General features: G+C 37.5%; 2 protein-coding genes across 3 annotated transcripts in view; one reads left to right on the top strand and one right to left on the bottom strand.

The window, feature by feature from the left end:
- Positions 1-16,888, top strand: part of NDUFAF2 (NADH:ubiquinone oxidoreductase complex assembly factor 2) — a 212,879-nt gene extending 195,991 nt beyond the window's left edge. Inside the window, exon 4 of the mRNA XM_054487847.2 lies at positions 16,565-16,888. Within this exon, the coding sequence (XP_054343822.1) occupies positions 16,565-16,816 (252 nt within the window). The 3' untranslated portion in view covers positions 16,817-16,888. The remainder of the gene's footprint in view (positions 1-16,564) is intronic.
- A 5,427-nt stretch (positions 16,889-22,315) lies between these two features.
- Positions 22,316-26,181, bottom strand: SMIM15 (small integral membrane protein 15). Of its 2 annotated transcripts, none has more exons than XM_054487850.2 (3): positions 25,929-26,181; positions 24,801-24,940; positions 22,316-23,912 (listed from the first exon to the last, which is right to left on the bottom strand). In XM_054487850.2, the coding sequence occupies exon 3, from the start codon at positions 23,882-23,884 to the stop codon at positions 23,660-23,662; it is 225 nt and encodes a 74-aa protein (XP_054343825.1). In that variant the 5' UTR covers positions 23,885-23,912; positions 24,801-24,940; positions 25,929-26,181; the 3' UTR covers positions 22,316-23,659. The 2 variants fall into 2 exon arrangements, with proteins under 2 accessions (XP_054343825.1, XP_054343823.1); XM_054487848.2 differs by having other exon boundaries at positions 24,801-24,944; positions 25,929-26,180.
- Positions 26,182-26,188: the final 7 nt, after the last annotated feature.

Here is a 26,188-nt window from a genome sequence, read left to right on the forward strand (position 1 = left end):
ATACAACTTTTTGGCATGTCAAGCACCTTTTAATTTCCTGGAAAGCTAGTGTGATCTATGGAAGACTTATTTGGGAAGTGTTTCCCCTCCCTCCAGTACAATCTGCGTCTGCCTCCATAACCTCCTTCAAACTTCTCTCTCAAGGTCACCAAATACCTCTTTAATGCTAAGTCCATTGGATATGTCTCAATTCTAACCCCACCTGCATTTCATAGAGTTAACTGCCTCCCGTCTTGAATTTCCTTCCCCTTGTGGCTTCTTTACTATCTTAGTTTTGTGTTCCCTTCAAACCAGGATCTGAGACAAGAATTTGGATACAAGTAACTTATTTACAAGGCCGTTTCTAAAAGCATTAGAGTTGAACAGTAAGAAAGGGAAAAAAGGAAAGTCACTAAAGGTGCCTTAATAAGCTGGTTAAATGCTGTGGGCAAACTGGAGCTCAGTTTTGTCAGCAGCCCTCTGAGAGACTGTGGAACACATCACAGAGTTGTTCCATTGAAGAGCAAGGAAGCTGGGGTATTTATCCACCAATTTCTCACTAAGGCTCACTCCTGGGGAGTGTTAACTCCCTGGTATTTTCATCCTGCCCATTATATAAGGTGAATATGGTCCTCAGACCAAGAACTGCAGAAGTTTGAAGTAAGAAACAAGCTTCATCTAAATAAGCTATTTAGAAAGCTACAGAGTAAGCTGAGAGAATATGGGTGAGGCATCAATATTTACTACTTTTACCAATGCCGTTTTTATTATCCCCTCACTTTCTAGACCATTCTTTCTCAACACGTTGTTGGTTCCTGTTTTGCCCTTACCTCTTAAATTTTGGTGGTCCACATGAAGGATCTGTTCTTGAGCTTTGGCTCTTCTTCTTCTCTACCATTTCTCTGGACAATCTCATCCTTGTCTTGGCTTCAGCCACTACATATACTTCAGATTTCCAGCCCTGGCCTCTCTCTTGAGCTAGACCCATGGAGTCATTTATTCATTCAACAAATTATTTTTCAACAGTTACATAATATGCTAAACTTGATGCTGGGAATGTTAACAGTGAACTATACATATTCCTGGCCCTTGGAGTTTATATTCTAGTCAAGCCATATAAACAAATACATAAATAATAAAGATTATGAAATATTATGATAAGCACTACAAAGTAAACTGGGTGTTGTTGTTATGTCTGGTTGGAAAGATCACTTTACATAGATTAGCCAGGGAAGTTCTCTTTAAGTTATTGGTCTTCCCTGAGGTATGAGATTTAGCTAGCCATGTGAAGAACTGAAAGAAAAAGACTTTCTGGCAGAGAGCTAAAAGAGGCCAAGTGAAATGCAGTGTGTTTAAAGAGCAAAGAAGCTAGTGAGGTTGAAGTATAATAACCAAAGCAGAAAATGACATGAAATGAGATTGGAGAGGCAGGCAGCAATTGGGTAATTTGGAGGCTTGTTAAAGTTGTGTTCTTCAGAAGCAGACGTTGAGATAGACGGTATTTATTAGGCATCCTTATGAAAGGAAGAGGAAGAAAATAGGAGTGGACAGAGGACAAAGTCGAACTGTGATGTAGGCCCAACAAAGCTTCAGCTAATTTAGTAGGAAGCTCTGGAGCAAGTATTGCCCATCAGAGTCTTTGTACATCTGGTTGAAATGGCCGGGCCTTTATGGCCCTGCCTGCCTGCCTTGTTCAGTTACTGGATGTGGGCTGCTCTGGAAAACCATTAGAAAGGTGGCTACAAGCTGTGGCACATGCTAAAATTGTTGACAGCTGCAGACTGTCTGCTCACAGCATTCACTGCAGCTGGGAAGCAAGTCCTTCCTTGAAGAAGGGCTTATCTAAATATCTCCATATTTGCCACAGGCAAGTTTGGATTTTGTTTCAAGGACCCATTTAAAGGGTTGTTAGTGAGAAGTGGCATGAAAGGTCACTCTGATTGCTATGTGGACATTAGATCATAGAGGACCAAGGAGACTTATTAAGAGGCAATAATAGTCCAAGCAAGAAATGCTATTGGCAATAGAGATAAAGAGAAATGCACAATTCAAGATAAATTTTGAAGGAAGAATTGATAAAATTTAGTGCTAGGTAAATGTAGGAGGTAAAGAAAAATAGGAATCATTTTAGTAAATGTACACAGTTGTGTAAGGGAAGCTGATTTAGCTGTTGCTGGCTGAAGTGCTTCTTCCCACCATGAGGACATCCCAGTAACAGCCTCCTCCCCGCTAGATCGTGCCCACTGGTGTGCATTTGATATGTCACAGAGACTACTTTGAGAGTATAGTAATTAACTTTTAGGACTTCCGGTTAGCTGGAAGGCTCCTCTCTATGTTCATGAAGTAGAGTGTTGCCTTGGAGCTTGCTTTTATCTTAGCATGTGAAGAAAGGGAGATCAGGCCCTGTTGAAACAAGGCAAACCTTCTAGGGGTCAGGGAAACACTGTAGTCAGGCAGCAGGATACCTGTATGCAAAACCATGTGTGTGGCTTGCTGAGAACTGTGCAAAGAGTAATGAGTAGTAGAAGGAAAATATGGTGGAGGCAGAAACTTGTTTCAAGTGTAGTCTAATTGTATGGCCTTAAGTTAGCCCTCTGAGCCTAAGGCATCTTTGGACATATTTAATTTAACATGTTTGTTAGACATCCACCTCCACCCAGATAGTTGGCTATGTTATTCTGGAGCTTGGGGAGCAGTCAGGCTTGAAATGAATTTGAGCTTCTTCAGCATATGTAGACAATATTTAAACTTGGAATAAGAAATGATTACTTTGAGAGAGAATACAGATACTCCTTAACTTACCATGAGGTTATATCCTGATAAACCCATTGTTAAATCAAAAATGCATTTAATACACCTAACTTACCAAATTCATAGCTTAGCCTAGTCAACCTTAAACCTGCTCAGGACACTTACATTAGCCTGCAGTTGGGCAAAATCATCTGGTAACACAGTACACTGTGGAGTGTGGGTTGTCTACCCTTGTGATCAAAGTGATGACTGGGAGCTGCTGCTCAATGCCACCACCTAGCATGACGAGAAAGTATTGTATGGCATATCACTAGCCTGGGAAGAGATCAGAATTCAGAATTTGAAAATACAGTTTCAACTGAAGGCATGTCGCTTTTGCACTATCATAAGTTGAATCATTGTAAGTCAGGGACCGTCTGTATAGTAAAAAAGAGGGCTAGAATTGAGTCCTTGAAGCATTTCAGTGTTCTGAAGTTTGGCCAAGAAGGAGCTAACAGTTTGATAAAAAGATATTTGGATATTTTACAGACAACTTAAATTTGGTATGTTTAAAGCAGAACTCTTTTTCTGTGTTTCCTACCATGGTTAATGGCATTATCTGTTGATAGCGACAGGAGGCAGCCATATGCCTAGGCTAATAGGGGCGGGTCCCTGGTGAAACCCCACCATCAAGCCAAAAACAGCCTGGAGGCTGAAGACCAGGCTGCTGGTCCCAGATGAAACCTGCAACCCAGAGTGAGAACTTATGTTCCTGTTTGCCTGCCCTTTCCTAATTAATTCTTTTTGAATAATGCCTTTTAACAATTGAATGTTGCCTTTTCCAATACTCCCTACAGCCTGTCGCTTTCTCATTCTGAGCCCATAAAAGGCTCCCGACTCAGCCATATTAGGGGTACTTTCCCACTTTCAGATAGGGGGACCACCCCTACATCCCCTCTCCACTGAAAGCTGTTTCATCACTCAAGAAAACTCCCTGCCTTGTTCACTCTTCAAATGTTAGCACATCCTCATTCTTCTTAGATGCGGGACAAGAACTCAGGAACCAGTGTGTAAGCCAGACTTGGCCCAAGTGGGCCGAGTAGGTGGGCTGTCTCCTGCAGCAGGTAGGGTGGTCAAGCAAGGCCTGGGCGGGGCATCGCCAGCCAGAGTTCCTCAGCTTGCAAAGTGTCACTGTCATCACTGATTAGAAACAGGGATTGTCCTCATCTCCTTCACCTCTACATATTGGTGACTAAGACCTTTTTCCTATTGAATATCTTAACAATCTTTTTTTGTCTGTCTCAATACCATTGTCTTGGTTCCTGCCCTGATGATTTTCTTACTTGCATTTCTGCAGTGGCCTGCTATCCAATTTCTCTATTCCAGTCTTGCACCTCTCCAATCTAATTTCTATAGTTGCTAGAGTCATCTTTTTTAAAATATGGGATAAACATATAAGTCTCCTGCTTATGGTTGCCAGATTTAGCAAACAAAAATACAGCATACCCAGTTAAATTTTAATTTCAGATGAACAAGGGATAATTTTACATGTATGTCCCATATAATTTTTAGGACATAAATACTAAATTATTTGATGTTTATATGAAATTCAAATTTAACTGAGCATCCTGTATTTTATCTGGAAATCTTGCTCTTCCTTCAAAGCCCAAAATGTTTCACCATCACTTTCAGGGTGAAACCTAAATATCCTAACACTGCATTACAAGATTCAGCATGTTCTAACCCCTATATACCATATGAATTTTATCTGGAAATCTTGCTCTTCCTTCAAAGCCCAAAATGTTTCACCATCACTTTCAGGGTGAAACCTAAATATCCTAACACTGCATTACAAGATTCAGCATGTTCTAACCCCTATATACCATATGAACCACTCAGTCAGTGTCCTGAATTTGCTTTGCTGCTTTACTCCTTCATACCTCTGATCACATGCTTACATTTTCTTAGAATGCCCCTCTCTTCTTAGTTCTCTGGTTGATTCTGATTGATTGTTTAATACTGAAGTATCACCTTCTCTAACCCTCCAGTCCACACTCTGGATAATAACTGGGACACCAGGGCTGGGTGTGGTGGCTCATGCCTGTAATCCCAGCACTTTGGAAGGCCAAGGCAGGCGGATCACCTGAGATAGGAGTTGGAGACCAGGCTGACCAACAGGGAGAAACCCCGTCTCTACTAAAAATACAAAATTAGCCGGGCGTGGTGGCACATGCCTGTAATCCCAGCTACTCTGAAGGCTGAGGCAGGAGAATCACTTGAACCTGGGAGGCGGAGGTTAAAGTGAGCCGAGATCATGCCATTGCACTCCAGCCTGGGCAAAAACAGTGAAACTCCGTCTCAAAAAAAAATAATTAATTAATAATAATAATAATAATAATTGCGACGCTAACTTTTCTTCTGCATTCTCATAACATTCTTTGTTTTATATGATTGCAGAATTTATCATATTATAATTTAATTTTTTTAAACCTGCCTCTCTTCCTTAGATTGTGAGTTCTTTGAGTACAGGGTAAAAGTTGTGTCTTTTAACTCAATCCTTGGCACTTAGTGGGCTCTCAGTTAATATATGCATGAACCAATCAGTTAGTGAATGGGAAAGTAGGAAAGGACCCATAAGCATTAGCCACATAATTGGCCATTGGAGCTTACCCAGCTCTTCCCTATGGTACCTCCTTTGACCATCCTCTTTGTTCCTCAAAGATGCTTCATAAGAATAGGAACTAGGTTTTAATCTCTGTATCCCTAGGCCCTTAAATTGTAGGTGCTCAGTATATATTAAATGAATGAATGAATGAATGAATGAAAAACACATGAATGAATAAGTATATCTTTCAGGGCCGCAGCTCCTGTTGTCCCCTGTAACGAGTCCTAGAGGGTGCTGCCTCTGACCACATTTTTTATTCTCTAGGGCAAGCTCTATATAGCCTAAGTTGTAGCTTCTTTATGTCTTACTTCTTCTCATCCAACTCTTCTTCCCTCTCTCATCCTAGGCCAGAAGAATTCTTTTCCCCCGACAGCAGCTGGCACATAACAGCTCAATGAATGTTAGCAATCATTCACAGATGGAGCCGTTTCTTTCCTCCAGGGCTCTTGCCTTTCTGCCATTTCTTTCTCTCTGAGGCCAAGCCTGGAAAGCCATGGGGACCTGACATTGCTTTTTCTCCCAGGGATTATGGTCTTTCCTCTTCCCACACAAGAGAGCAAGGTTTTCTTTGTCTCCCACCAGAGTAGTTCAATTAAATAGGACTAGCATTAAGTGACTTTAATTATTTTTTATTAATGTTTAACTGCTAAATTTCTTTTTCAATTAAATAATTGTGTCTTTATGCTCAGAGGCCTTTTTTGCATATATATGGAAGTTCATTTATTTTATTAAAGGAAATACCACCTGCAAAACTATTAATGACTTGAGCTCTGTGATTAGTTCATTTTAGTGACATTTTGAGATTTAATAATTAATCTGGCTCAGGTTCAAAGAAAGAAAACTTAATGCCAGAAATTCCTAGCCAGCAAAGAATATAAACAAACCATACAATTGTCCCCTCAAATGACAGGAATCATTGAGATAGCCTCCTTGCAATTAGAAATGTTTTTAAAAAATGCATGAGGAAGGTTCAAGAAAGCATGTCAAAACAACAAAACTCAGTGTACATTCTCATTATTGTAATTGATCAAAGGATGTTTGCAATAGACTTGAATTTGAATAAATTAAATGTGACATTGATTTGGCAGAGGCGTACTAGTGATTGGCAAGAACATGTAGCAGGAGCAGCTTCTGCTAAAGCATAACTCACTTGCCTGTTGTTTTATTCTAATCGATTTCTTAGCAACCCAGTACTATCATACTAACCTAAGCTCTGTCACTTATTTACTCTTTGGGTTTCTACTCCCATCCAGGCAAGATTAAATTTATTTTTGATTACTAATCTAGCAGGTGTTCTCTTGGGCCTGAATACAGAATACCTTTTGGTGATCTATGCACCTCCCTCTTTTTTCTTCTTTCTTTCGTAGATGAAAAAGGGTGATCTACTAACTTATTTCATCCTGGCAGTTCAACTTGTAGAACTAGAAAATGTAGTTTAATTAAACAACTTGGCAATAAAATTCAAGCTGAGACATCACTATAGCATTTGCTAGGCTTGAATTGTTTCTCAGCATGTTATAAAATTAACACTGTAAAAGAATATTCAACTCTGAACGTTTTGAAACACCAAATTCCCATTATAATTTTATAATTATATTGAGGATTGGGGGCTGTGTGGTATATTCTGGGAGGCTACTTTCTGGGTGTGACCATCTAATAGTAAACAAATGTTACTGGTATGGGGTCCCAAAACATACTTCATGCCAAATTTCACTTATAATCTACATAAATCGTTTTGTAGTCTATGAAAAACATTTTAATTGACTCAAAGGCAATGTACTCATACTTTAAAATTTTTAATATTTATTAAAATAAAAATTATTCACTAGTATATATAGTTTAAATTATGGAAAGAAATTAGTAGAGCTGTCAAGGTCAAATTTATGTCTGGTAAGCAGTAAAAAATGTGTGCATTTGGGTATATTTAGTAATTGAAATATTTTTATGTCTTTATCTTATGTGTACTTTGAAAAGTATGTCTAGCTCCAGTAGATATTAAAGATATATGTACATTTAGCTTTTGTCACAAATGTACTGCTAATGTATAATTTTAAATTATAACGTTTTATAAATCCAGTTTCTCATTTTTTATATGTAATATAACTTGAACTTTATAAATAAGCTATGGTTTTGTTCCAACAGAAGACTGAAAAAGAACCCAGTGACATGGGCCTAAGACTGACTCCTGAGCCTCAGCTTGCTCTTGAAAATAGTAAACTTTCTAACAATGAGGCACTGTTGAATTTACTTTAAACTATATTTAGATTTTGTCTTGGCATGTGTTTTGAACTTCAGTTTGAACATAGTTATATATGATATACTTGGAATTCACAAGTACTTGAAGCTAAATGGAGACCATTTATAAATACTAAACTTTAGAGGAGCATGGAGCCAGAACATTAAAGATGAAATGGCATATTTTGTGTGTGTGTGTGTGTGTGTGTGTGTGTGTGTGTGTGTGTTCAACCTGCCTTTTTTCCACCTGGATTCATAACATTTTTAAAGCAAAGTTCTAATTCCCTAATAAAGGGCTGAGCATTAACTCTATTCCATTTCCATGTCTATCAATATAAAAATTATTCAAATACTTTTGAAGTCCTATTATTATGGAATTTTATGCTTACCATGAATATTATACCATCAGCATCATATATATGTACATTTAAAGTATTACTGAAACACTCTTTCATAGAAGAATTCTCAGTTAACTAGGTTTGAGCCTTTTAAGGAGAAAAATTGGGCTAAGGGATTGAAATCTTGAATGATGGTTTGAAAACAGTTATTCATTTTTATTTATACACACATTACACACAACATAAAAAAATACTAGTGACATTTTACATATCTTAAATTAATAAAAATGGGTAATTTATTATTTCTGTAATTTGTATTTACCTTTTCTTGTTCATTAAGTATACGTATAATAACAGATAATATTCCTAAAAAATGTTTTGTATATATACTTAGACCTGCATCTAAATATTTGATTCCATTTAATAGTATAGACTGAGAAATATTCACTCCCACACCTCTGATCTGAGTGTGGCTCCAGAGAAGCAGAATGATGGATACCTGAGGTTGAAAACTCTTTGGGTAACCTTTGAACCTATTCAGATATCTCTCAGCCCTTCCCTTTCCCCAATACTCATCAAGTAATCTAAACTTATCTTCCAGTCATGATAACTTCATCAGAGAGCACTGGTCATCAGCTCTTAACCTTCCCTCAGATATTAGAGTGCATTTCCAAAGCCCAGGTTTAAATAGCTATAGTTTTCTTTCTCTCTCCCAACACATCATTGCAGAGACCACTAGTATTTTTCTGCCATTTGTTTTACCTCCTCTTTATAATTCAAATATCCACTTATGTTATCTAATAACTTCCATAGCAGTAAGTGTATATTAAAGCTGAATTCCTTGCCTTTATGGAAAGTTAATGTATAGTAGGATTTTGCATGAGGGACTGTATGATTGGAGCAGAATAACCACTTATTATATCATGGTTAATGTCTGTGAGTGAGCTGTAAGTCAGCATGTTAGTAGATTCCATATTTAAGTTTTGTTTTTTAAAAAAACAAACTTTAAATCTCTTTTGTCATTACTACGCATAGCAAGTTGCAGCATTGAATGCAGCAATAATACAGCTACCAAAATGGCTCTTAACCAGGGCTCTTGGCAAAGTAACAGCATTGGAAGGGACTTGAGCCACAACCTTTTGGGGGCTTAAGTTCACATCACTGAGTAAATGAATAGTACACTATAAATAACCATTAACTACATTACAAAAACAACGATGAGCTTGTTAAAGGCATTTAGATCTTTTCGCTTTTTCTCTTTTTTAATCTAATCCTTCACAAACAATTATAATTTATATTAAATTTTGACCAGAAAAATATATAAATTCAAACATTAAATACATGCAAGTTGAGCAGCTCAAATTCGAAATCCAAATTGCTCCAAAATCCAAAACTTTTTGAGCACTATTAAGGCGTTCAAAGGATTTGGGGATACTTAACTGGTAAGTAAAAAGCAAATACTCCAAGATCCAAAAAATTCTAAAATCCCAAACACTTCTGTTCCTAAGCATTTCAGATAAGGGATACTTACCCTGTAATACTTTTCACAACTGATAATTTGTTTTCCCAATATTAAGGCTCCATAAACAACTCAAGCCTAAACTAATTTGCTCCAGCTGAACACCCCTGAAATGAGAGAGATGGTCACAGAACATTGGTCATTCATAACATATACGTTTAAGGAAAGTTTTGACACACAGATTTTGATACAGCTCATGCCTTTTTTTAATTTGTCAGTATGGTTTCTTTCTCTTCTTCCCTGAGATTGGTGGAGAATGATATTCTTCAATATTTCACTCCAGGAGACTCTTTAAATGACCCTTTTAGAAGGGGTTGACCTCATGGAAGACTCTCAATTGTCAACTCCATGAGGTTCTGCTTCAAGTGGACAAGAAGGCCATTGTTGATACACTGCTCTATATCCCTAGTCAGGGGAGCCAAGACAGTGGTATAAAACATGGAAGCTTTGGTGAGTAGAGACTTTTTGTTGATGGGAATAAGGAGGTAATAAGGCAGAGTGTTGTTAATTTGAGGGCTGCACGTGGTAACAACAGCCCTTTTGTTTCAGGCTGTGCGTCTCCTGAACCAGGTTCACAAAGCTTGAGAAGTTTGCTTGGCAGTATAGTCATGACTGGCCTCAAAATCCATATTGGTATTTTCAGTGGACAGTGTAACAATGCTTCTCGTGCGCTCAGGGTATCCAGCACCTAGCAGAGTGTCCAAAACTCTGGTGTTTTTTCTCTGTAATGAAGTCCTTCATTCTGATCATTTCCAGTGCTATTCGTTCTACAAGGTTTCCATCTTGTATCATTTTCCTTCAGTTGAAGTATGTCCTTTAATTTTTCTTGTAGTAGGTATTTGTGACAAATTCAGCTTTTGTCTGAAAATATTCTTGTAATACCTTCATTTTTAAGATATTTTCACTGGATATAGGATTCTAAGTTGTTTCTGATGAGAACTCAGTGTTATTTCTTATCTTTGTCTTTTGTATAAGTGTCTTTTTTCCTGTGTCTAGTTTTAAGATTTTATCATTAGTATTTAGCAATTTGATTTGGATGTGCCTTGGTTTTATGATTATCCTGCTTGGGGTTGTTGAGCTTCTTAGGTCTGTGAATTTATATTTAGTCATTATTTTCTCTTCTCCTTCCATGACCACATGTATATCAGACTGCAAAGTATTGTCCAATAGCTCACTGAGGCTCTGTTCATTTTTTAGCCCTTTTTTAAAACTCTCTCTTGCTTCAGTTTATGTATTTTCCATTGTCTTATATTCAGATTCACTGTTCTTCTACAGTATCTAACCTACCATTAAGCACTCAATTTTTTTATTTCATAGGTTGTTTTTCACCTTGAAGTTATATTTGGTTCTTTATAACAGTTCCCATTTCTTTCCTCATGTTGATTTTTTTTCTTTAAGTCTTTAGACATTTTTGTAGTAATTGTGATAACGTCCTTGTCTGTTGATTTCATCATTTCTATCATATCTAGGTCTACTTCTGTTGACTGGTTTTGGGTCATCCTTTCCTCTTCACCTCTTGATTACATGATGAACATTGAAATATTATGTTTAGCATCTCAGTTTTGTTGTCTTCCTTTAGAAAATACTGAGTTTTGTTCTGGAGGGCCATTAATTGACATGTGAACCAGCCCAAACTTTTGGAAGCCTTTTTTTTTTTTTTTTTTTTTTGAGACAGGGTCTCACTCTGTTGCCCAGGCTGGAGTGCAGTGGTGTGATCTTGGCTAACTGCAGCTTTGACCTCCTGGGCTCAAGTGATCCTCCCACTTCAGCCTCCCAAGTAGCTGGGACCACAGCTGCATGCCACCAGGCCAGGCTTGCTTATTTATTTATTTATTTATTTATTTATTTATTTTTGTAGCAACAGGGTTTCACCATGTTGCCCAGGCTGGTCACAAACTCCTGGACTCAAGAAATCCACCCGCCTCAGCCTCCCAACGTGCTAGGATTACAGGCGTGAGCCACCACGTACGGCTAGAATCTTACTTTTAAGTTTTGTTAGGGTAGATCTAGAGCAGTGCAGTCCAATCCAAATTTTTGCAATGATGGAAATGTTTTATAACTGTACTTTCCAATATAGTGGCCACTAGTCATATTTGGTTATGAAATACTTGAAATGTGGCTAGTATAATTCAGTAACTGAATTTTTTATTTAATTTAAATGGTATGTGGCTAGTGCCTACTGTATGGTACAGCATAGTTCTCCAATAAGCTGTACTCTCATGCCAGTTTAGCCCTACACCTAAGGAGTGACCCTTCCGGGATCTTTACAATGTCTCAGGTGTTCAACGAGCTCTCCCTGGCTGGTTAGAACTTGACTTTTTCCTAGTCCAGTGCAAGCTCCAGCAATTTTCAGCCTATAGTTCCCCAGTATTCTTTAGTGAGAAGTTGTCCTTCCTGCTTTATGGAGTTTCACCCCGCACATGGACAGCTTAATATTCAGCTGAACACTCAAGTGGGTTACTATGCAGATTTCTAAAACTTACTCTGTGTATTCTGGTACTCCGCCTAACATATCCCAGCATATTCCAGCTTTCTCAGGCTCCCTAAATAACCATCTCTATCTCTCCGTAAACCACCATCCTCTGGTTGGGTTCCCCCACCCTGTGTAGCAGCCAGTAGTGTGTCTCCAGCCAGAAAGCTGGGATGATATAGGGCTTATCTAATTTGTTACTCATTGATGCCCTTCAGGGATCACACTACTGTACTGCCTGTTGTCCAGTATCTGAAAAATGTATTTTTGTCCAGTTTTCTAGTGGTGTCATGGCAGGAGGACTAGCCTGGTACCAGTTATTCCATCTTTTGTCTGAAACTAGTAGATTACCTCTTACTTACTAACATCTGTACCCATTTCAAAGAGAGATGTGTACAAGTTTGGTATGTTTATTTTTTAATAGAATGAAATCACTATTTTAAGACATATTTGTACCTTCTTCTGTTGTACTATCACTGCCCAGTAGCCAGTTCTTTCCTAACCTTTACAACAGCCCATTGAAAAAGACATTATCTCCATTTCACACAACATGAAAGTGAGACACAGGCAAGTTAAATAATATTCACAGAGTCACACAGCTGGTAAATGGTAAAACTGGGATTTGTATTCAGTGGTCTGGCTTCAGAGCCCAAATTCTATGCCACTATTGAGAAACATTCAGAGAATAACAATGTGAAGAGTATACATATGAGTAATTTGAGGTATAAATATTTATACTTACATAGTCACATATAAACAAGATTCAATTTTTAAATCAATAGTGTTTGGCTTACATTAGAATATGGAAAAATCTGTAATCTGCATAAACTTTTCAATCTTTAAGGGAACTCTAGAGGTTACTTAAGGGGAACAAAAGGAAGATACTTCCATTTGGTATTGTTTGTTTATTCATTTATTTTTTGAGACAGAGTCTTGCTCTGTCACCCAGGCTGGAGTGCAGTGGTGTGATCTCAGCTCACTGCAACCTCCATCTCCCAGGTTCAAGGGATTCTCATGCCTCAGCCTCCAGAGTAGCTGGAATTACAGGAGTACACCACCACACCTGGCTAATTTGTGTATTTTTAGTAGAGACAGGGTTTTGCCATGTTGGCCAGGCTGGTGTTGAACTCCTGACCTCAAGTGATCTGCCCGCTTTGACCTCCCAGAGTGCTGGGATTACAGTCATGAGCCACCACACCGGCCCATTTGGCATTGTTTTATAAAAGCTTACTCACCTTGTAATATATAACTATCTTAGGAAACATAATACTGTTATGAGTATAAGCCCCATTTTCAGATAAAGAAACTGAGACTAAAAAAGTTAAGTAGCTTTCTTGGTGTCACACCGCTAGCAAATGGTAGATTTGGGATTGGAACCCTGTCTGAGTCAAAGAATTCCCATGTGGATTGTCACCACAGTGTTATTTTTTTTAATGAATAAGTGAAATATTGGAAGCAACAGTAGAGGTAGTTGTTAAGTAAATCATGGTACAATACTAGTGATAAAATACCATTCAGCCATCTTTTTTTTAAATGTTAAAGAAAAATATTTATTGGCAGCAAGATAAATAAGTAAAATGATGAATATTTGTTTTTAAAATACAAACATTTATGTGAAGAAAGACGCCCGTTCCTGCTTTATCCTTACACAAACACTGAAACATACTGTTATTTGATAAACGTATGGAGATATAGGGTGATATTGTTCGAAGGAATTGGAAGGAAAAAACTTGCTTTTTGGTAGTTTGTATTTGAAAATAGACTTTCTTAAAAATCTTTAAGGTCTACAGTTCCTATCCTGTTTTCTCCACCTAACTACTTTCTTATCAATTCCAAATATTTTCATTGTTGTTGTTTGGGGTTTTTTTGTTGTATTTGAGATGGAATCTTGCTCTGTCACCCAGGCTGGAGTGCCGTGGTACAATCTCAGCTCACTGCAACCTCCACCTCCCAGGTTCAAGTGATTCTCCTGCCTCTCAGCCTCCCGAGTAGCTGGGACTACAGGCATGCGCCACAATGCACAGCTAATTTTTGTATTTTTAGTAGAGACGGGGTTTTCCCGTGTTGGCCAGGCTGGTGTTGAACTCCTGGCCTCAAGTGATCTGCCCGCCTCAGCCTCCCAAAGTGCTAGGATTACAGGCATGAGCCACAGAACCTGGCCCTTCAATTCCAAATATTTACAAGACCGTATTTCCTTTCATAAATGATTTATGTTCTGTTTAATTTTGCCTGGTACCAGTTAACGTTTTTGGTACCAGTTTTGTTTTTTCAGAAAAACAAAAGGAAATTCTTTTTTAGGAAAAATTATAGTCTCCATATTTTTCAACTCTGAAATCTTTAACCATCTTCATATGTAAAAATAATTAATATATTCAGATTGGCTTTTCATTTGCCTCAATAGCTATTATAAGAAAGTCTTAGAAGAGTAATGTTGAATAAAGAGAAATTATGTGAAGGCAGGAGAAACAAGAACAGAACTTTGCTCTCCATTTTCTTTTCATCAAAAAGCATATGCATATACCAACTGTAAGACTGCAACTATAGAGGTGACATAAATAAAGTAGGCATGGGCAGAGCTTCAGGTGACATGACTGATCTATTATACAAAATCCAAGCAAGCTCCATACCAATTTCTGAGTATCCTCTTGCTACTTGAGTTCGGTTACTAGTGGAAGTTTAACCTGGTCCTGAACTTTTCATTCCACTCCAAAGAACGAACTTCCATTAAGACACAGGAACTTGAATTTTTGTCTACTTCCGCTATTTCCAGTATGATATTGAGGAATTTCCTTTGTGATACATCGTCACCTTACATAAGAATTCTAGAGGGTATGGGAAAAAGAAAACCTGATTTCTCTACTCTCACCCTCACTTGTAGCAACTATCCAGAAGCTCGCTTACTGTGGTGATTAAACTACTCATGGGGAATTGCTGTGTGTTGTGAAAATTACAAGAATATTTATAAATATTGTTCTTTCCTGCACATATTTGCTTTGAGGGAGAAGTTTCATTAGATGGGCCCTTCTTCACATCTAAAACTAAGTCTATAACACTAAAACCACAAAAACTTTTCCCCCTTTAAGTACAAACTATTATTTTAAATGTTACTTTAATATCAGAGCTTACCTTTTTAAGGGACTATACAATCAATATTACTTGAAATTCACTTGAGAAACAGAAAGGTGATATCATACATTTAGATATCCAGATGTTGCCCTTTAAGTGACATTTTTTTAAAGTTTTGAAATTTTAAAAATACTTGAGAGAACTTTTTTTTTTGGTCAGTGTTGTCAGATATTAGTTACATTAACATTCTAATTTCACATTACAAATAACATATTCTTAAAAATCAGATAATACAGGTAAGCAAAAAGAACATTAAAACATTTCACACATTTAGAAATGCATTGTAAAAACAGAAGGAATGGACCAGGCATGGTGGCTCACGCCTGTAATCCCAGCACTTTGGGAGGCTGAGGCGGGCAGATCACCTGAGGTCAGGAGTTCGAGACTAGCCTGACCAACATGGAGAAACCCCGTTTCTACTAAAAATACAAAATTAGCTGGGTGTGGTCGCACATGCCTGTAATCCTAGCTACTCGGGAGGCTGAGGCAGGAGAATCACTTGAACCTGGAAGGTGGAGATTGCGGTGAGCCGAGGTTGCGGTAAGCCAAGATCACACCATTGTACTCCAGCCTGGGCAACAAGAGTGAAACTCCGTCTCAAAAAACAAAAAAAAAAAACAAACAACAACAACAACAAAACACAGAAGGAATGAATAAAGACCAAAGATGTAATTACTGTATTGCATTTATTTTTAAGATACGTATCTTTTCAAATATTAATATCTCTGAAACTGTGTGGAATTTGCCTTTCTTAATGCTATAGTGATGCTTCTTAAATGTGATGGTCTTTTATTCAAGGAAATACAGTAACAAAGGATTGATTGTAATTTTGGGTATAGATCCTCCTAGATAGAATTCTGAGGAACAGAACTGCATTGTACAATCTGTTTGCATAGATTTGAGAAAGTATTTCCAATAGCAAAGAGCCTCTCTGCAACAGTGTCTAGGGCATGCCAAACCCTGATTCCATTTCTATCCTCCTCCTTTCCTGCCATACCACTCCAGAAGAGAAAGGGAAATATTAATAGATGAGGCTTGGTTCTGGTACTACAGAGGGTAACGTTAGCATTCACATGTCTGAACAGCAAAGAAAAAAAAAAGGGTAGTCACAGTACTTCTTTCTCACCAGTGGAAAAGTACAGTCACTGACTTTTAGGGCAGAAATCAGTGTTAAGCTTAGGAAATCTTTCATAGAGTGTCTCGGGATTTTGTGTAATATTTCACATTTGTTTGTTTCATTTTTTGGGTAGTAAATATTTCTACTATAGGGTGCTTCATGTCTATTATAGCATAAAATCAGGACAGAACTGTTTATGTAACATTAGTATGTAGTCATACAGCTTTTTCAAACTTATATACATATCTATATATTATTTAAATGCAAAGTATGTATGTATATATTTATATGTATATAATATGTATTTTATTTTTATTGGCTATTTTTATAAAAGCTTTTTTTAACTAGAAATTTAATAATTTCTTCCATTTATATATACATGCAGGAAATACTAAAGAATGAAAAACACAGAGAAGAAATCAAAATAAAAAGCCAAGATTTTTATGAAAAAGGAAAACTCCTTAGTAAAGAGACCAATGAGGAACTCTTGCCTCCACCAGTTCAAACTCAAATTAAAGGCCATGCCTCTGCTCCACACTTCGGAAAGGAAGAACCCTCAGTGGCTCCCAGCAGCACTGGCAAAACCTTTCAGCCAGGATCCTGGATGCCACGAGATGGCAAGAGCCACAATCAATAAATGCATTATGGTCAAATCTTTTCAGGTATATGGATGTGACTATTTTAACAAATAAAAGAAGTCAAAAGTTAATTACCTTGTATTTTCTGAATGTACAATAGTTTCCTATTCCATTAATCTTAAGAGTTCATTTTTAGTATGCACAAGAAATGTGAGAGTATGTACTATAGAAACCTAACTTCTTTTAGACTTAAATCTTTCATTTGACTTAGTCATTGTTATTTATGAATTTGCTTAGATATGTTTTTCCCTCTTTGGATTACTCCCTTGAGAAGGATCCTGTAGCTGTGAATGCTTAGTACATTTTGGATCTTTATGATCATTTGGGAACCACTCATAGATAGAACTGGGTACAAATAATGAGGGTAAAATAGTGAGCTCTCCCAACTGATCAAATATAGGAGAAAAAAGAATGAAGATTCTTATTTCTGGATAGGTGACCTGTAAGATTCTAAAAGACTAATCAAAAATGTGAACTTGGATAAAACATGTAGAGGCAAAGAAAACTTAGTTGATAAGTGAAAAAAAACCACTAAGACCTTGATGAGAGGATGGGACAAAAGCTAGCTTATGGTGGGACTCTGGTTGGAATTTGAAGAGAGGAATTAGGACCCATAGAAGTATACAATCCATAACAAAGTCTGAAAGGACAGTAGAGAAAGAAATAGTGTAATAACTGGAGTTCCATGAGAACGAAAATTACTTTGAAAAAATAGAAAATTGGGGAAAGCTCTCAAAAAGCAGAAATTAATTCCACGAGAAGACAGAAGACAATGTACATGTTAAAACATTACATACAAAAGTACATTAAAAGGGCCACACATTTTCTGGAGTGTACAACCAAGTTTTTGTTGTTATTCTAAAACAGTTTTTCTCACAATGTTTGGCATACAATAGATGCTCAATATTTGCTGAACGAATGACCCAAATTTGTGTGTGTGTGTGTGTGTGTGATTACGAATGCTTTTATTTTCTTTTGTTTTTTTTTTATTATTATACTTTAAGTTCTAGGGTACATGTGCACAACGTGCAGGTTTGTTACATAGGTATACATGTGCCATGTTGGTTTGCTGCACCCATCAACTCATCATTTACATTAGGTATTTCTCCTAATGCTATCCCTCCTCTAGACCCCCACCCCCCAACAGGCCCCGGTGTGTGATGTTCCCCTCCCTGTGTCCATGTGTTCTCATTGTTCAGCTCCCACTAATGAGTGAGAACACATGTTGTTTGGTTTTCTGTCTTTGTGATATTTTGCTGAGACTGATGGTTTCCAGCTTCATCCATGTCCCTGCAAAGGACATGAACTCATCCTTTTTTATGGCTGCATAGTATTCCATGGTGTATATGAGCCACATTTTCTTTATCCAGTCTATCATTGATGGACATTTGGGTTGGTTCCAAGTCTTTGCTATTGTGAGTAGTGCTGCAATAAACATACATGTCCATGTGTCTTTATAGTAGCATGATTTATAATCCTTGGGTATATACCCAGTAACGGGATTGCTGAGTCAAATGGTATTTCTAGTTCTAGATCCTTGAGGAATTGCTACACTGTCTTCCACAATGGTTGAACTAATTTACACTCCCATCAACAGTGTAAAAGTGTTCTATTTCTCCACATCCTCTCCAGCATCTGTTGTTTCCTGACTTTTTAATGATCACCGTTCTAACTGGCATGAGATGGTATCTCATTGTGGTTTTGATTTGCATTTCTCTGATGACCAGTGATGATGAGCATTTTTTCGTGTGTCTGTTGGCTGCATAAATGTCTTCTTTTGAGAATTGTCTGTTCATATCCTTTGCCCACTTTTTAATGGGGTTTTTTCTTGTAAATTTGTTTAAGTTCTTTGTAGATTCTGGATATTAGCCCTTTGTCAGATGGGTGGATTGCAAAAATTTTCTGCCATTCTGTAGGTTGCCTGTTCACTCTGATGACAGTTTCTTTTGCTGTGCAGAAGCTCTTTAGTTTAATTAGATCCCATTTGTCAATTTTGGCTTTTGTTGCCATTGCTTTTGGTGTTTTAGTCGTGAAGTCGTTACCTGTGCCTATGTCCTGAATAGTACTGCCTAGGTTTTCTTCTAGGGTTTTTATGGTTTTAGGTCTAACATTTAAGTCTTTAATTTATCTTGAGTTAATTGTTGTATAAGGTGTACGGAAAGGATCCAGTTTCAGCTTTCTACATATGGCTAGCCAGTTTTCCCAGCACCATTTGTTAAATAGGGAATCCTTTCCCCATTTCTTGTTTTTGTCAGGTTTGTCAAAGATCAGATGGTTGTAGATGTGTGGTGTTATTTCTGAGCCTCTGTTATGTTCCATTGGTCTATATATCTGTTTTGTTACCAGTACCATGCTGTTTTGGTTACTGTAGCCTGATAGTTTAAAGTCAGGTGGTGTGATACCTCCTGCTTTGTTCTTTTGGCTTAGGATTGTTTTGGCTATGTGGGCAAAAAAAAGATTTTTGGTTCCATATGAAATTTAAAGTAGTTTTTTCCAATTCTGTGAAGAAACTCACTGGTAGCTTGATGGGGATAGCATTGAATCTATAAATTACCTTGGGCAGTATGACCATTTTCACGATATTGATTCTTCCTAACCATGAGCATGGAGTGTTCTTCCATTTGTTTGTGTCCTCTTTTATTTCGTTGAGCAGTGGTTTGTAGTTCTCCTGGAAGAGGTCCTTCACATCCCTTGTAAGTTGGAGTCCTAGGTATTTTATTCTCTTTGTAGTAATTGTGAATGGGAGTTCACTCATGATTTGGCTCTGTTTGTCTTTCTTGGTGTGTAGGAATGCTTGTAATTTTTGCACATTGATTTTGTATCCTGAGACTTTGCTGAAGTTGCTTATCAGCTTAAGGAGATTTTTGAATGATCCAAATTTTTATGCTCTGAATATCTTGGTTAAGCATTAACAATGAATTCCAAAAAACACATAAATTAAAATTTTTACTTAATAGCAGATAAAAATTTTAACTGCCTAAGAAATACACTACAGAGACATAAAACTGCATAAAACATTTATACTAAAACAAATAATCAAATGACAAAATCACCACACTTAATGACAAAAAGCGCAACATTCCAGCAGCCCTGTTATGTAATATCAGGTTAAATATTTTATCTTATTACATCATTACAAAGTGATACTACATTTTACCACAGAGGCAAAAAAGGAACTAGTCACTAGGTAATATGAAAGGAGATATATACAGCCAGCAGGGTTGCTCAGACCTGTAATTCCAGTGCTTTGGGAGGCAAAGATGGGAGGATTGCTTGAGGCCTGGCATTTGAGACCAGCCTGGGCAACATAGCGAGACCCCATCTCTATAAAAAAAATTATTTTTTTTGAGATGGAGTGCAGTGGTGCCATCTCGGCTCACTGCAACCTTCACCTCCAGGGTTCAAGCAATTCTCCTGCCTCAGCCTCCCGACTAGCTGGGATTACAGATGTGCGTAACCACGCCCAGCTAATTTTTGTATTTTTAGTAGAGACGGAGTTTCATGACCCCGTTCGAGACCATGTTGGCCAGGCTGGTCTCGAACTCCTGACCTCAGGTAATCCAGCCGCCTCAGCCACCCAAAGTGCTTGGATTACAGGCATGAGCCACCACGCCCTGCAGCAAAATTTTTTTTTTAATTATCTGGGCATGATGGTGTCTACCTGCAGTCCCAGCTACTTGGGAGGTTGAGGTGGGAGGATCACTTGAGCCCAGGATTTCAAGGCTGCAGTGAACTATCATCAGGCCACTGTACTTCAGCCTGGTGACAGAGCATGACTCTGTCTCTTAAAAAAAAAAAAAAAAAAAAAAAAAAGGAGATATAATTTGTGATATAGTTGGGACTGTGAATTGAGATTAAGATGTTCTTAACTCCTAGACTGGATTGTAGAGAAAACTAAATGTTTTAACACACTGGTGTTTCTACCGCCAAATTCCTGTTATCTCATTAATTGCATTCCATATACACCTTTTGCAAATGTTTACCATATAGTCTGTGTTTCCCAAACTTTGGGTATTTGACCATGTGATCCCTTTTAATATGTTTGAGAAATGCAGAATTTGTCCTTAAATATTTATTCTAGATATGAAGTAAATCAGCATGATTCTATAACCAGTAGCAAATATAAAAGCAATCATTCCTAAATAGGATCAAATTTCCTCCAACTTAGAACCATATAAAATATAAGGTCTATTTCAACATTAGGTTTCCAGCCCACAGCTTCCTGTGCTTTTTTTTCAGACGGAGTCTCGCTCTGTCGCCAGGCTGGAGTGCAGTAGCATGATCTCGGCTCACTGCAACCTCTACCTCCTGGGTTCAAGCAATTCTCCTGCCTCAGCCTCCCCAGTAACTGGGATTACAGGTGCGCACCACCACACCCAGCTAATTTTTGTATTTTTAGTAGAGATGGGATTTCATCATGTTGGCCAGGCTGGTCTTGAACTCCTGACCTCGTGATCTGCCCGCCTTGGCGTCCCAAAGTGATGGGATTACAGACATGAGCCACTGCACCCGGCCTCCTGTGCTTATTTCTAGTTTGCTTATTATAAACAAGTAAAATTTAAAATGTCCTTATATATCTGATAACTAGTAATATGCTGAAAGTCATCATATGGATACTATAGCTCAAGTTCTGACACACAAACTTTTATTTATTTGCTGATTTTTGATAAAATGTTTGTTACAGGCAGCCAGGGGACAGCTTTCTTTCTCCCCCAAGACCAGCTTTAGAATGGTAATTGATTGTACTTACAACTTCAGAAACAATGTAATAAGTAAACAATTTCTTAAAAGTATTCTAGATAATAGCAAATGGGATTCTTTAACAACAGTACTTTGTTGCAGTGAGGTGATTTTTCTGAAGAATCCCAAACCTCACAATATTCTCTATACTCCTCCAACCCCTTACACACACACACACACACTGTAAAGTATCAATCTCACATATATAGAAAGGCTCTCTAAGTGATGGGAAAAAGTGGGGAAAAAAAGCCTATGTCAAACAAATACAAAATTGGCATGTGTTAAGACTAATAAATTATAGAAAAACAGACCTTTAAATACCTTTAAGTTGTTACAACAGAACTGATGAAACCATAACTTTAGTAGGTAACTGAGAATTATGACTATATCCTTTGCTTCAATACTTTTACTCTAAAATGTGACCCTAAGTAAAACATGTACATAAATTCTTTCCATGAACAGCTTGATTGCAGAAAACCAAACGTATTATAGATATATCTTAACACTGAATAATTTCAGTGTCTTGAGTTATAATGTGTTGCTCACACTGGCACCAAGTAGAGACTGATATAAGCTAAAAGAATAGCATTAAGTGTTATTCAAACTGGTCCATAAACATTCTCAGTGGTCCTTAGGTTCTGAGAGATACAGTCCTGAAGTTTTACAAGTATGCTTAGCTGTAACTGAAATTCTAACTTGCATAATATAATGTAACTTAAAATATTAGTTCCTCCAAAAAAAAAAAAATCCAGGACCTCTTTATAAAAAATTATCAAATTTATTTTAATGTCTAGTTTCATTTTTAAACTGTAGCTGCTGGACAATTTTTTGTAATTTAAAATTCATTATCAGGGGTACAGAAAACATTAATAAGCTGACAGTGAATTAAATACTAACAGTGAATAAAATTACTGGACCATGCATTTATAAAAGCCATGTTTAATAGTAAAACGTTCCAGTTATACTAAACTGAAAGAAACATCCTTTAGCTCCCTACTTCCAATTACAGCACATTCTCATTTTGATATAATTTATCCTTTTCACCCAATCGCTACTATGCCCAACAAAGTGTTTCCAAATTTTATACCTTTCTTTACCACTTATGAAGTATGAGGTAACTGTGACATTTTAAGAGTTCTTTAAAAGAAATGTGAAATTTAACATTTTACTTTGAACCTGTTTGATCAGAAAGTATTAAATATCACTACCACGAGTTAAAACAAAGAATGAAATAAAAAACAAATGGTGTCTATGTAATCGGCGAATTACTTGATAAGACATTTTAACTATTTTACAGTTCTGCTTAGCACAAGAATAAACTGGGTTCCAAGGTACTACAGTGTTTGGCATTTTTACTGCAAGCATTAAACCATAGTGTTACTCCTCTCAAGCCATCTCTAAGAAAATGGCAGTGTTTGTGAGTACAAAAATTGTTCTGTCCAGTAGGTGGTATTCTACATAATCAAGATAAGAGAATTCTTTATAAAATTATGTTTTAAAAAATGCAAAATGACTTATAATTACCATCTGTCTCAAAGGCTGTAATACGAAAAATGCAGCAAATAGAAGTACTCATTAATATTATTTTGTTTTGAGAAAGCCAGAAATGATTCTAAGAAATAAGCAATAATAATAAAAGATGTAATTAATATACTGTATCTCTTTTAAGCCAAAGCACACTTTTTACCTCAAACAAGACTGTTCTTTTACATTCTTAATTTCCTTTGTCCAAAATAGGACCCCATTTTAAATAGAGTTCATTTGAATTGAGTTCATAATCTAAGCCACTTTTCCCCACAGGATGTTTTCATTTCAGTATATAAACTGCTAAGCGGCAAATGACTAAGTCAGTTATAAAGAATTTGTACCACAGTAAATGCTGATTTACAATAACTGTCAATAGAAACCTATAAACTTCTACACCCAAGCCTAAAAGTTACTATAGTATTGAGGTCAGAACTAACATGATTCTTCCATTTGGTCAAATTTCATTTACTAAATAATACTGTCAAGAAATCCAAAGAGGAAACTTCAGTGGGTTCTTCCAAAGCTGCATAATTTTCCAAATGATTTTCCTCTGGTTGCAAAGCCTGTTCAGTCCTTCAATCCTTTTTTAGTCGTTTAGCTTTTGCAATGTTTTCTTGGCGTTTTTGCTTCTTCTTTTGCTCCTTCTCCCTGGCCTCAATCATCTTGGCCAATTTCCAAGACAGTACAGCACTTGCTAGGAACAGTGGAGTAAGGGCCAAAATAACGGTTGTAAGGAAGCCATATGGGTCCTTTGCAGCCCATTCCACAACATACTCAGCCCAAGCCTTTATATCAAACATCTTCACAGCAGTCCTATGAAAACTGGGGCTGGGGGAGGTGGGTGGAGAACACAGAGGAAAAAAACAGGAGAAAAGACTATGTGGTTAATCAAATTTTGAAAAAGTTTCCTCATACAACCAGTTAACTCAGGATTCCATTATCACTCAGTTTGCTTTTTTAAAAAGTACTAATTAGTACTATTGTAATAAGGACTAGTATCTCCGGTTAGGAAAAAGTAATTCATCTAGTACAGCCAGAATAGTGACACTTCAAAGAGGTAAAGTTATAGAAGACTTTAAAAAGCCATGTGACTCTGTCATAAGGACTATGCATTCTCACATGCCTCCTATATTCAAGACAAACTTTATTTAGGAGGAGGCTTTTATAAAAATCTTGAGTTTTCTATGGTCATTCCAGGAAACAGCTGAATACAGTTTGTCATTTTTTGACATATCCTTAGTATTACTAATTAACAAAAATACAAATCAGCAAATTTGGTGTTTGAAAAGGACAAGCCACAGAGCATGTGAAATGCTCGCAGAGAAGGAGAGATGACTATTTCCCCGAATGGGAAAGAGAGGGTAAGGGAGCCATGACATCACATTAATATGCCAAAGAAGCAAAAAGTACTGTGCTATTTTATGCCCTTTCAGCTTTGAGGACCTCTGTTGGAATAAGCCTAATTTAATAAATGAGAAAAGTAGCCTTAACAGATGCCATGTGTTTTGTTCCTTTTTGAGTGTAAGGAAAAGGCAACTGGCAAATGAGGATTATGTGACTTGAGTGATATTTTCTATTTTGCCCCAGAGGCTTTTCTCCCTTTCATGTTTGTGTCAACCGCTATTCAAAGTGGAGAATTAGAATACCTGGGTAGGGAATGAGTGTGTATACATCCACTTACAATTTCAACTGGAATTTTTAAAAAAAATCATCTACCTTATGCTTGAGTAGTGATCCCTTAACTTTGTCCTGGTGTTATTAGTGACCCAATCACGACTTCAGATGACCCTTGGTAGTCTGTCTTCTTGAGTTCTACTGTACACATCTGAGAGACGGTTTAAATTCTGTACAATTGGCTAGCTGGAAAGAATACAAAAAATAAAACAAAATTTAAGTCACAACTTTCAGGATAATTGTAATACAATTTTAAATGGAAAATTTCTATATTGTATATATGCCACCTATATGACATCTAAAATTGCCTATCCAGTATAGTAACTTAATACGTTTCTTCCTCATTTGAATTTACAATTGCAAATGCCCTGTAAGAAAATCCTAATTACTGGAAATCAAGTATTTTACTAAGTCACTTATTTCAATAAAATTTTTTTAGTTCATTGACATACGGGAGACAAGTTGGCTCACTGACTGACTTACACAGCGTATCCGTTCCTAGATTTTCAACTTTTTATACTAAAAATGTTGCCACTCATTTATTTACTGGATTAGGTACACCACTACAAAATCAAACACCTCATCTTACTCTTTATAAAGGTTTTTTTGGGTCCATCATACAATTTGTGTCCTTTACTTAAAAAATTAGAAGACATAACCAAACAAATTATAGTAATTCACCCACAGTCCCATTATCCCAGGAAAACTGTGACTAGTTTTAATTATATCTTTCCCACGATTTTCAACTGAACACACATGAAAGTGCCTAATACGTTAAATATCTTAGCTCCTGGACTTCATACGACCTCACCCATACAGTCAGAATTAGGTACTACTGAGATCGATCTGCCTTCACCTTCTCCAGCCCAGTAGCGAATAAAAAATTTAAGTTTCAGAGATAAGCAAAAGAACTTTGCAGTAAAAGAGCCATGGGCCACAGGCCACACATCTCCCTGCACCTCAACTTCAGACCCAAACGCTCGCGCCTCCACACTTTCAGGAATAAATCCTACTCTTCCGCCCAAAACGGATCGACCAGGCTCGATCTCCCAACCAGACCCGCGTGGCCCCTGCGGCTGCAACTGGTAGCACTTGACGGCCGTCCGCACTTCCTCCTTTGTCTTTCCCTTATTCCTTACGTTTCTCCCTTGCTCACTCTTCCCTCCTTACCCTATCGGGGCCGCAGACCCACGGAGGCCACGTTCACTCCTGCCCCTCGGCCTTGGCAAGCGCGGGCCCCTTGTCGCGCAGAGCGGAGGGTCCTGGGGGATCCTGGGTTGGCCCAGCCACACCTTGCGCCGCCGCCGTTTCTGCTGGACACCAGGAGAAAACCACGGCAGCTACAGCCACCAACTTCCCCTACCTAGCCCCACGGGCTCGGATCCCACTCCCTACTCACCTCCAGACCGGAAGCAGGAAGGCGGAAGTCG

The sequence above is a fragment of the Pongo pygmaeus genome, chromosome 4 (genome assembly GCF_028885625.2).
Source record: "Pongo pygmaeus isolate AG05252 chromosome 4, NHGRI_mPonPyg2-v2.0_pri, whole genome shotgun sequence".
In the NCBI taxonomy this organism is placed as follows: Eukaryota; Metazoa; Chordata; class Mammalia; order Primates; family Hominidae; genus Pongo; species Pongo pygmaeus.